This window comes from Podarcis filfolensis (genome assembly GCF_964270895.1).
Source record: "Podarcis filfolensis genome assembly, chromosome: 3".
Classification (NCBI taxonomy): domain Eukaryota; kingdom Metazoa; phylum Chordata; class Lepidosauria; order Squamata; family Lacertidae; genus Podarcis; species Podarcis filfolensis.
The window spans coordinates 99,196,937-99,209,825 of NC_139606.1; the positions used below are offsets into that span (position 1 = coordinate 99,196,937).

At 43.4% G+C, this 12,889-nt stretch overlaps 1 protein-coding gene across 10 annotated transcripts in view; it reads left to right on the forward strand.

Annotated features, from left to right (window-relative positions):
• The window catches only part of EML4 (EMAP like 4), a 158,119-nt gene that overhangs the window by 114,728 nt on the left and 30,502 nt on the right, over positions 1–12,889 (forward strand). For 8 of the 10 annotated variants that reach the window (XM_083605013.1, XM_083605018.1, XM_083605011.1 and 5 more), the window contains 5 exons: positions 4,427–4,550; positions 6,551–6,700; positions 7,958–8,027; positions 9,623–9,733; positions 12,610–12,705. In XM_083605013.1, the coding sequence (XP_083461139.1) occupies positions 4,427–4,550; positions 6,551–6,700; positions 7,958–8,027; positions 9,623–9,733; positions 12,610–12,705 (551 nt within the window). Of the gene's footprint in view, positions 1–4,400; positions 4,551–6,550; positions 6,701–7,957; positions 8,028–9,622; positions 9,734–12,609; positions 12,706–12,889 lie in introns of all 10 variants that reach the window. The other 2 variants (XM_083605014.1, XM_083605009.1) reach the window with 1 other exon arrangement.

Here is a 12,889-nt window from a genome sequence, read left to right on the forward strand (position 1 = left end):
TGTGTACATGGATGTAATAGCATGCAATCCATTTAATATGCATAAAACAGGGGTGGGCAACCTGTGGCCCTTCCATAAGCCCCAGCCAGCTGTTGTAGCTCACCAACATCAGAAGGACCAGGCTTCCTCAGTCTCGGCCCTCCAGATGTTTTTGGCCTACAACTCCCATGATCCCTAGCTAGCAGGACCAGTGGTCAGGGATGATGGTAATTGTAGTCTCAAAACATCTGGAGGGCCGGGGTTGAGGAAGCCTGAGAAAGACCATAGGTTTCCCATCCCTGCTATGAAAGGTATCATCTTGAAGCAATTCAGGGCAGGTTTTTTGTTACAAACATTCCATATGCTGCATTTACAGAGCTTAATAAAAGGTTGCGGCTCCCACCAACTGGATGATGACATTTAAAATTAAACCAGTGTCTCCTTCCTCTTACAAATGCTTTGGGTATTTTGTTTTGTTTTTCATTTTGGTTCTATTTGTTTCAAAACGAGGCCTTTTATTTTCTTATTTGGACGCAAAAGGGCAGGGGACAAGAGGGTATAGGGAGTATGCTGGAGGTACACATGAAATACTTCATCTTATTATATCCTTAAAAGAACCCCCACAGTTAAACAGTTTGGGAGGGGACCAATAAAGTTCAGTTTGATGTTCTAGAACACGGCAATTAAGCTAATATAAATTAAAAGGGAGTTCAACTGCTGCTTCTCCTAGCTTGTATTTACAGGAATTTGTCCCTGGGCAACAACCTTCTGTTTGGTAAAAGTGCTTTTGTTGATACGCTGCCATTATCTGTACAGTTTCCAAAAAAAGTTTTGCATTAATGCTATAATTGTCCTGTGGGCTTGTATACCTAAGAGAACGTTTTGTAGTGTTGGATTTCAAAAAGAGAAACAAGGATGTGTGAGAGAGGCTTTACCGCCCCCATGTAAGGTCAATCAAAATTTGTTTATACAGACATTTTAATTTAAAAAGGTCTGAAAATGTGCTCAGTGAGTTCTCTGAAGTTTGCGTAGCCTACCAGAAGAAAACAATGCTACTTTGGTTTTCCTGTTATTTCTTTGGGGTGAGGAAACAGGAGAGATGCTTGGTGTCTTTTGTCAGTGCTATTTATAACCTGAACTTCCACAGCACCACACTTGAACCTCCTGTTTCTCTCGTGACACTTCTGAGTTCACTTAGGGCAATAATTGGCATTTCATTTATTTCAGTCAATAACCAGTTGAGAAGGAGAGAAGAAAACAAAATACATAAGACACAGTATGGTACATTAAGTACAATATTAAATATAGAATTTAAAAGCAATGTAAAATATCAAAACACTAGGAAATATAAAATAATTACCGTGAGGGGGGAAAGGTTGATGTGCATTATAATGAGTGAAATAAGTATTTGATCCCCTATCAACCAGCCAGATGTCAGGCTACCTGGTATCTTCACTGTATGTAACAAGCTGAGATTAGAAGCACCTGCTGTAAGGGAGAGGTCTTACCTGTAATCCCAGCTCGTTAACAGTACCTGTACAAAAGACACCTGTCAACAGAAGCAATCCAGCAGATTCCAAAACAGCCACCATGACCAAGACCAAAGAGCTGTCCAAGGATGTCAGGGACAAGACTGTAGACCTGCACAAGGCTGGACTGGACTACAAGACTATTGCCAAGCAGCTTGGTGAGAAGGTGACAACAGTTGGTGCAATAATTCGCAAATGGAAGAAACACAAAATAACTGTCAACCTCCCTCGATCTGGGGCTCCATGCAAGATCTCATCTCGTGGAGTTGCAGTGATCATGAGAATGGCGATGAAGCAGCCCAGAACTACACAGGGGGCAATTGTCAATGATCTCAGAGCTGCTGGGACCATAGTCACCATGAAAACAGTTGGTAACACACTACATTGTGAAGGACTGAGATCTTGCAGAGCCCGCAAGATCCCCTTGCTCAAGACAGCACTTGTACAGACCCATCTGCAGTTTGCCAGTGCACAACTGAATGAATCAAGCTCTTTGGCATCAACTCAACTTGCCGTGTTTGGAGGAGGAGGAATGCTGCCTACGACCCCAAGAACACCATCCCCATCATTAAGCATGGAGGGGAACATATTATGCTTTAGGGGTGTTTTTCTGCTAAGGGGACAGGACACCTTCACCGCATTGAAGGGATGATGGACAGGACCATGTATCATCAAATCTTGGATGAGCACCTCCTTCCCTCAGCCAGGGCATTGAAAATGGGTCAAGGATAGGTATTCCAGCATGACAATGACCCAAAACACATAGCCAAGGCAATGAAGGAATGGCTCAAGAAGAAGCACATTAAGGTCCTGGAGTGGCCTAGCCAGTTTCCAGACCTTAATCCCATTGAAAATCTGTGGAGGGAGCTGAAGGTTCGAGTAGCTACACATCAGCCTCGAAATCTCACTGACTTGGAGAGGATCTGCAAAGAGGAGTGGGACGGAATACCTCCTGAGATGTGTGCAAACCTGGTGGCCACCTACAAGAAACATCTGACCTCTGTATTTGCCAACAAGGGTTTTGCCACCAAGTACTAAGTCATCTTTTGCAGAGGGATCAAATACTTATTTCACTCATTATAATGCACATCAACCTCTGACTTTTGTCTTCTGGGTATCTGGGGTTTTTCCTGTTATTATTCTGTCTCTCACAGCTACAATAAACCTACCATTAAAATTATGGACTGGTAATTTCTTCGTCAGAGGGCAAACGGGCAAATTTAGCATGGGATCAAATACTTTTTTCCCTCACTATATATTAAAATGATGAGTGACAACTTAAGTGTTAATAATTTTAAAATTAGGACAAGATCCTGCTCTGACAAGCTATTGCCACCACACAAAAACTAGCTTCCTTGGCAGTAATCTCAGGAAACTGGTCAGCCAAAAGATAATCAATATAAAACACTTGAATCAGCCTCCATAAACCTTTGATCTTCAAAAGTTGTTGGACTACAGTTCCCATTATCCCTGGCTGTTGGCCATACTAGGTGGGGATGATGGGGGCTGTAATGCAACAACCTCGGGGGACCCAGAGTTGCAGCAAGGCTGCCTTAGACAATAGAAAGGTGATCCCATCCCTTGAAAAAGATTGATTTATGCAGATTTAATAAACCTTGAATAGAATAAAACTATAATCCCTTTAAGTCAGTGACAGCCATAGTTAGCTTTAAGTGAACGTTCATCAGTCTGATGATAATGTTGAGATGCGTAAAAGTTTCCCCTTGATAGGTATTACAATAAAACACCTGAAGAAGAATAAAGCTTGCTCTTAAGAGTTTAATTGGGATGAGGTGTATATATTATTTACCGCATAGGCCTTACCTCTCATTTTAATAACATATTTTCTTAATAGACTTGGCCTTACATCTCTCTCCTATGAAATACTTTCTTTTTAGGCTCTTAAATGTAATGGCCTCTGTTTGTGGTGTCATTCACGCTGCAGGCTGCATACGTCTTGACTTTTTCAGTGTGTCTAATCCATGGGTAGGCAAACTAAGGCCCGGGGGCCGGATCCAGCCCAATCGCTTTCTAAATCTGGCCCACAGTCAGTCCAGGAATCAGCGTGTTTTTACATGAGTAGAATGTGTCCTTTTATTTAAAATGCATCTCTGGGTTATTTGCAGGGCATAGGAATTCGTTCATTTTTATTTTTCTTCAAAATATAGTCCAGCCCCCCACAAGGGCTGAGGGACAGTGGACCAGCCCCCTGCTGAAAAAGTTTGCTGACCCCTAATCTATCTTTTCCATTCAACGTGCAGTGGGTGGGGGTGAATAATCTCAAAGTGGAGACAGTCTTGTGCTCAACCATAAAGGAAGCAAATTTTCTATATGGCCCAGAGCCCAAAGTTGGAGAAAGGTAATGGGATGGTTATGCCAACCTGAAAAGCAGTGGGAGGGCATCTCACCCACCAGGCACGGCTTAATGATCTCTTCCTGAACCTGTAAAAATTGGTCCTTGCTTCCTGCTACTTGCACATTTTGCTTTTTCTTAAGTTGTGCCTTGGGCTGGAAGAAGAGAGGTTTCAGTCTCGCTATCCTTAGAAATTTTAGGAGTGGCCACATAGAACTGTTAAATGAATACCAAGTGAATGGAGAAGTGGGGAGAAGCAGCAAATGTTTACAAAGATTCAGTGCCTTTCAGTAAGAGGGCAGCAGCCCAAAGATTACATCCATCGGGCTTTGAAGTTGATAAGATGGTCAGAAGCATATCTTGGTGGGTGGTGAGAAAGAAGGATGTATTTGTTCCACCTCATTAGGTCTGAGCCAGAAAAGTTGTACTGATGATGTCCCACCAGGATCTGTATCAAATCCATAGCTTACAATTTTTAAAAATGTAGTTCTTTACAGGGTCTGTTAACATTTCTGCTTGCAAAGCAAACTCACTTACAGTGCATGCTTTTGTTTTGTTTTGACAGAAGGAGAGTACATCAAGATGTTCATGCGGGGACGACCAATCACAATGTTTCTTCCTTCGGAGGTAGACAAATATTACGAAATCAAGACAGAGCTGCCTTCTGAGAAATTAAAACTGGAGTGGGTGTATCCTTATCACAAACCTAAAAAAACCAGCAACTTGTTTTTTCCAGTGGTTTTTTCTTTTTTCTTTCCCCACCCCTCCTTTTTCTGTCTAGTTTCCTGTTTTCTTTTATCACTGTGAAGCCTGCATAATTTAATAGTAGTGTAAAGAAAAAGAAAAGTCCTTCCTCTAAGGGAAAAATAATTTTGGGATCACTAAATAATAGGCTATTGGTTTTCATCTGGTAACCACTCATAGTTTCCTGGTGCTGTTTGTGTTGACTTCTTCCTTCTTGCTTGGCACAGGCATTTTCCCACAGTCCCTCCAATGCTTTGCACATTCCACACAGTTAAGCACTGGGTTACTGTTACATTTGAGAACATTTAAGAGTTTCTTTGCAGGATCAGATCCAAGCGCCCATCTAGTCCAATCTTTTCCAACCTGGTTGGACCTCCTGCCCCTTCATCCCTGAGCATTAGGCATGTTGTCTGGGGTGGTGGAAGCTGGAGTCCAGCAGAATAGGGGGTGCCAAGATTGGGGAAGAATGATTTAGTTCAGTAGAGGATATCTAGTGCTGACACCCCAGAAATGTTTCCAAATAAAATATATCAGTGCAACGAGATGTATTAAGGCACCTATACCTTTGTAGCTTTTAGTTAGCCTGGAGAGAGCAAAACCATCAACCCAGATTTAGTCAACATACTAAGCCAAACCATGGCTTAGCAAAGGAGCCATGATCTCCTCTAGGTGATGCATCCTTGCTAAACCATGGTTTGGTTTAGCATAATATGCAATTCAGGCCAGTGACTTAGTGCTAACCATGGTTTGTGAAGGTACCAGCGCAGATACTATGCTGCCACTATGTTAATCTCCTGAAATAATAAGGGTGTGTGTGTGTAGGAGTATTTTAGCTTCCAATCTCCTTATGTTTTATGTGTATTTATTTAAAGCATTTTTATCCCACTCTTTAGTCAGAAAAGACTCCCATGAGTAGTTGACAGATTTCAGTAACCAGACAGTCACTGCACAAAACAAGACAAAAAGGTAAAAGAGATTTGGAGGGAAGCAGTAAAACGACAACAGCTAGACAGAATTATTGTAAGGAGCAGCTGGAGTTTATAAAGATTTCAAGGAGAGGAGAAGGCAAAAGTTGCAGTTTTTTCTGCAGAGCAGGTGGAGAGGCCCTGCAGCCCCATCTCTCTGCCTCTCTCCTCTTTACCTGGGCCTCTTTTATTCGTTTATATTAAAAAAAGAAAAAGGAATATCCCACCTGTCTGTCATGTATACAGAATTCAGGGCAGCTCACAACTGAAACCAACAATATAATAATAAATAGAGACAGGTAGCAGAAACTAAAAAGAGGCGGTGGATAAATATTTTATTTATTTTCTTCATGTTTCTATTGTGCAGAAGTTGTTTTATTTCACACCAGATTTTTAAAAATTACCTTTCTCCTGCTGGAATCCTAAAAAGGGTTCTGAATATTTTGCAATTGCTTAGCGGTGTCTTGCCACCTTGCGAGGAGCTTTTGGAATTTTCACACACTTCTTTTAAAAGGCCAAATGGAACTGATACACTTCCTCTCCGGAATGGAGCAATAGGAAGGCCTGTGCTGTCTGATGCAATTCCGTGGCTGCAAAACAGGTTAAGGTACTTAAAGGTTGTGCAGCGGCTTCTATTATTGCCTAATGAAAATTTCATATTTCAGGTTTACAAACTTGACTCTGTTTTAATCTTCATACTTCTGGGTAGTCTTCGTGTGTTTGTTTTATACTCACGCAACTTGCAGTACATTTGTTTCCTATGTGGCTTTTATTTAACACACACCAAAAAGCAAGGGGAATCTAAGTTCCCAAAAGTTAAAATATATGTATGGCGGAGGTACTGTGTTTCACATCTGAGGCAGATTATGAAAGAATGGTCTATTCATTCCCATTTCCACAGACCTTCACGGTGTGAGATTTGTGGAACTGATTCTCTCTTAATATTCATGGGTTTTAAAAACCTTGACCTAAAAAAAAAGATACGGCTATCGTGGAAGGGACTGTCGAGCCAATGTTTACCTCCTTCCTACTGGAGAAATAGTATATTTCATAGCATCCGTGGTAGTACTGTTTAACTATGAAGAGAGGACTCAACGCCACTACTTGGGACATACAGACTGCATTAAATGGTTAGTGTTGTGAAGCTTCTATGGTATGTCTTACAAATGTGACTATTCATATTCTGTACCAGATTTTGCATACGAATGATCTGCTGAAAATAGTAGCAAGGTCATTCGAACCTGGATTAGAGCAACAGGTTTGTTTTTAGTGAGGAAGAAAGAGGAGTCTCCTTCTCTGGTGCTTGGGATACATTTTTCAGCCTTAAGACCACATTTCCTCCTGGGAAACCTTCCAAGGACCACAAACCAATGGCAGGCTCTGCCAGAGGGAGAAGTGGGTGGAGCAACAAATGCCATTTTTCTCGCATTGTAGAGCAGGATTGGTTCTGGGCACATTCACACACGCTCCTCTCTGTCCAGACAAACAAGGGTTCAAGGACACATTCCAGCCAGGCAAAAGCACTCCAGCTGCAAGGCAGATTCAGTGAGGGTTGTGGCATGGAGAGAGATCTGAAGGCTACAGAGGCCTAGGAATGCATTGCAGGCTGTTGGACTAGATCAGGCATAGGCAAACTTGGCCCTCTGGATGTTTTGGGACTACAACTCCCATCATCCCTAGCTAACAGGACCAGTGGTCAGGGATGATGGGAATTGTAGTCCCAAAACATATGGAGGGCCGAGTTTGCCTATGCCTGGACTAGATGACCCTCGTAAGGTAAAGGTAAAGGGACCCCTGACCATTAGATCCAGTCGTGACCGACTCTGGGGTTGCGGCGCTCATCTCGCTTTATTAGCCGAGGCAGCCGGCGTACAGCTTCTGGGTCATGTGGCCAGCATGACTAAGCCACTTCTGGAGAACCAGAGCAGCACACGGAAACACTGTTTACCTTCCCGCCGGAGCGGTACCTATTTATGTACTTGCACTTTGATGTGCTTTCGCACTGCTAGGTTGCCAGGAGCAGGGACCGGGCAACGGGAGCTCACCCCGTCGCGGGGATTCGAACCGCCAACCTTCTGATCGGCAAGTCCTAGGCTCTGTGGTTTAACCCACAGCGCCACCCGCGTCCCTCGTAGTCCCTGCCAATTCTTTGATTTTATGAAATCTTCGCCTTCATCACCATATAACAGATTTAGCACACTCCAAGCTGCACACGGACCGCACAGCCCTCAGAACCAATGTGCTGTTGTTGTGCTAAAAGCTGTTCAGTGACACACTCTTCTTTTCTCAGAACAGGGGTTCCATGAAAGGGCATTTGTAAAAGCAAGTTGTTACCATGAATGTTGGCCCACAACAAGTGACTTCCTTGTTGGCATTGTGTCTTCTAGCCTTGCTGTGCACCCAGACAAAATCAGGATTGCAACTGGACAACTAGCTGGAGTGGATAAAGATGGAAGAGTAAGCTTTTAAAGAAATCCTGCCTCAATAGCTGGTTTGTGTTTATGGGAACCAGGAAGGCCTTGTGGAGTGTCCGCTTCTCACTTCTGCTCACCTCTGGTGCATAATTCGAAAAGCACAAGTTCATGCATAATCTTGCGTTGTGCGCTGCGTATTTCCTGCAGAAGGCTCTTGAAACATTTATTTTAGCCAGACTTCCCATCCCTCTTCTCTCCCCTTCCCAAAGTGTGGGGGGAGCAACTCTTAATGGCACTGTGGCTACCCGTGTGCTCTCACAGTTTCAAGGAAAACAAAACGTGACCTCGTGCCTTAGTCAAAAGACCCAAAGCCTTTGGCAAAAGGCATGGCAGGAGCACACAGCAAAGTGGCAGCACTCATAAACAGTCCTGTGCACAGCTGTGATTGGCACTTAAAGCCAATCTCATCTCTGCAAAGTATATATAGATGGACGACTTGGCTGTTGGGAGGAAGAGACACTTTGACCGAGGTCACGTTTTGACTAATTCACTCCAAAGAAATGTAGTTACACCAGCTGATAGTTGACCTAATAATATAATAATAATTTATTATTTATATCCCACCCATCTGGCTGAGTTTCCCCAGCCACTCTGGGCGGCTCCCAATCGAGTGTTAAAAACAATACAGCATTAAATATTAAAAACTTCCCTAAACAGGCTGCTTTCAGATGTCTTTTAAAAATAGGATAGCTGCTTATTTCCTTGACATCTGATGGGAGGGCTTTCCACAGGGCGGGCTCCACTACTGAGAAGACCCTCTGTCTGGTTCCCTGTAACCTCACTTCTCACAGTGAGGGAACCGCCAGAAGGCCATCGGCGCTGGATCTCAGTGTCCGGGCTGAACAATGGGGGTGGAGACTCTCCTTCAGGTATACAGGACTGAGGCCATTTAGGACTTTAAAGGTCAGCACCAACACTTTGAACTGTGCTTGGAAACATGCTGGGAGCCAATGCAGATCTCTCAGGACCGGTGTTATGTGGTCCCAGCGGCCGCTCCCAGTCACCAGTCTAGCTGCCGCATTCTGGATTAATTGCAGATTAATCTTCATTGCAGAGCCTGTTGCATCAGTCATTTTTGCTAGTTTCATGATTTATTAGCTTTTTTGTGTCTGTTATCACGAATCCCTCAGGGGAGGCTTTTTTTGGGAGGGGGTGAACCCTGTGATGTGAACAGATTTCAGCTTGTTCAGCTCTAGATCCCACTCATTGCAAATATTGTTTTACCAAATACCTGGTTAGTAGCTATTCAGACTGGTGTTTCAATGCACTTTCCCCCTCTCGTGACAAGGTGTTTGCAAGTCAGGCTGAAATCCTATACCTGCTTGCCTAGGAGCAAGCAACATTGGAACTTGCCTTAAAGCAAACGTATAAGATTACACTGTAAATCCTGTTTCTGAAGGTTGCTCTGAAAAGCAGCATGCTCAGTTACCCATATTGTTGCAAGGTCTTCATTTCTCAGTAATTGGTGGTGTTCACCTCAACCAAAAGATTAAACTGCTTAATGTAAGGCTAATTTTGCATGTCTCTATTTTCAGCTCCTTGCAGTAACCATTTCCATGAAATTGTTTTCATTTTCAGTCTTTGCCTCCCCATGTTAGAGTATGGGATTCGGTGAGTGTGGCAACTCTGCAAGTCATTGGCCTTGGGACTTTCGAGCGCGGAGTAGGATGCCTGGATTTTTCAAAAGCGGTAAGCAGGGAAATGCATTTTTAAACAAACGAAACCAAAAAAAGTTACTGGATTTTACAACATCACCCCCTCCCTCTGAATCAAACCAGAGTCATGTAAAATACAGCAAGGAAATGGCTGACAGGCATATACAGTACACAACATCGCCTTTTTAAAGAACTAGCTACTATATGCAGGGACGTGGGTGGCGCTGTGGGTTAAACCACAGAGCCTAGGACTTGCCGATCAGAAGGTCGGCAGTTCGAATCCCCACGACAGGGTGAGCTCCCATTGCTCAGTCCCTGCTCCTGCCTACCTAGCAGTTCGAAAGTATGTCAAAGTGCAAGTAGATAAATAGGTACCGCTCCAGCGGGAAGGTAAACGGCGTTTCCGTGCAGTGCTCTGGTTCGCCAGAAGCGGATTAGTCATGCTGGCCACATGACCCGGAAGCTGTACGCCGGCTCCCTCGGCCAATAGAGCGAGATGAGCGCCGCAACCCCAGAGTCGGTCACGACTGGACCTAATGGTCAGGGGTCCCTTTACCTGTACTATATGCAAGGTTGTGTGAAACTCCTGTGGATTTGTATGTATTTTGCTAGTTAAGCAACAAAACTTGATATTGTATTACTTCTGTGGACTTAAGGGACTTAAGTAGCTTTGAGGGTTTGCAATATGCCTTGTGCTAACCTGTTTGTAAAGCTGCATCCAGTGGCAGATAAAGGGAGTAGGAGAGTCTGCCCCATCCATGCTGCTAATCAGTTCCATTTCCACTATGGAAGAATATGCTTCATATTGTGTGCAGAGTACTGTACTCATGAAGCTGGTGCGTGGTTTCCAACTCAGTCCTGTCCAATTGCAGCCATGCTCAGTGCATTCATCTTGTTGTTTGCTTGTTTGCTAATTAACTGCACCAGGGCATTGTAGCTTTGTACAACAAAGCTTTGTCCTAAGGTTACTGTCAGCCTAGCAGTTCGAACCAATCCTCCCACAGCAGCATGGTGCGCTGGATCAACACATGACATGCACACAGTACAGTGGCATGGGAGTTGTGGTGCTTCAGCTCAGGGATGGGAAACCCATGGCCTCCCAGATGTTACTGTATTCCAGGTTCTGCCAGTGACCATTGGCAGTGCCTAGTTAGGGCTGATTGGAGTTGGCATGCGACAGCATCAAGAGGACCATGGGTTTCCCCAACCCTACTTTAGTTCTCAAGCAGCCGGATCCTATGGAAATCTCCATCAATTAGTGTTCTGACAGTTGCTGACAGCAAGTCTATGCTATGACATTTTATTCCCTCCCCCCAGAATTGCCCTAATTGTGAAAAATAATGAAAAACCAGAATGAGTCACCTTACATGCAACTTAAGAGTGTTGAGAACTGTGGGGATGGGTGTGTACATTCTACTAAAACGCGGCTCTCTAGAGGGTAGATAGCTCCCCATGGTGCAACACAGGACAGATGACCGAAAACAACACACAAAAGAACCCCACAAAGTCTGCAAGCAACGCCAGAAATAGAAATGAAGGCTGCATTGTGTATTTGTTTCAACACCTGCTGAAAGATTTGTTTCTTGTGAGGAAGTTCAGGAAGGCTAAATTTTGGCAAGCTCTGATACAAAGGATTTGTTTTTCCCTCTGATGTTGGACTTGACCTAGAACAGGAAATAAGGAAACCCTTGCTTTGCACTTCTGCCCTTTTCGAAAATAGCTTAGCCCTAGCCATTTCTTTAAATAGCAACTGTCTAGTCTCAGTACTTCAGCATTGGCCATATCAGTGTTTGTAGCATAAACATTTGTATTTCTACATCTCTGGTGGGGTGGTGATGGCAGTAAATCCTACATTTGTCAAAATAGTGAGGTTTTGTAGAAGAAGAAAACAAGTATGAGGTTTCTCAGGTCAAAGGTGACCTACCTGACTTTAATAATAGTTTTTATCTAACTTAGCACCAATGGAACGTGTGCATGTGTTACATCTTGGGCACATTTAATGTACTTAGGGATATGTGGCAGTGGACAGTATACTAGACAAAGGTAGAAAAGAAAACCAGCTGCTTGGATTGACTTTTAGGATGTGATAAGACGTTTCCAACTTTTCTAATGTTGGGCATGTTATCTACCCTAAGCCTGTCCAGATGCGATTGTATTCTTATGTTACTGTGTGGTTGTCTCAGGGTCACCTAGTGTGCTTCACAGCTGTGTAAGGATTTGAACCCTGGTCTCCCAGGTCTAGTCCAACGCTCTCAACTACTATAGCACAGCATGAGCAGCAGCTGCTCTGGTGTGCTAAGACTTTACACATAGCAACTTGAGAGTCTAGCAGAAAGATTAAGCTGGCCTTATGGAATGCCACTTGTGGGCGATTTCCTTCCACGTTCAGAGTCATTTACAGACTGAGCATGTAACCCAAGCCATGCTGTTGTTGCACCTGGTTTGTGTGTGAATCTGCACTTGAAAGTAAGTAAAATGTCATTGTAAATATCGAATGCTAGGTATTAATAACCTCAAATAACCATCAAAATAATAGGGAAATGGATTTGTACAAGTTTTATCTGCATTATTTGCATACATCACATTGGCCTGGTTCTTATGACTTGGTAGGCCAAACTGTGGCTTACCAAGACCAGCAAATGTGTGGACTGACTCTTGGAGTGATGTTGCAGCCATTTTATTCCTCCTCAGCCCTTTTGGCTCATCATGTCATCCAAACTGGGATTTGTGGTTAAACTCTCTCCTCACTACCCACAAGCTGTAGCCAAGGTCTAGGAAGGAGCAATTGCAAGGTCTTCTCCACTGTCTTGATAAACCATTGTTTGACATACTAGGCCTTTTGAATTCTATCTGACTTGTAGCTTAGCCTACATCTAATGATGACATGCTGTGCTAATTTCTTCTCTTAAGGACTCAGGTACACATTTGTGTGTGATCGATGATTCTAACGAGCACATGCTGACTGTCTGGGATTGGCAGAAGAGATCAAAAGTAGCCGAGATTAAGGTAATTAGTAGAATTCATATATCCAGTATCCTGTACATATATGTACAAAATCATTACACAGATACACATGCCGTGAACTGTAGTAAATGTTTGTTATCTGAGACCGCAGCTTCTTCAGTGTTTGATATTGAAAAATGCGAATGGAAAACTTAAAAGCCCATGTAGGTCAGATAATCTTAGAAAG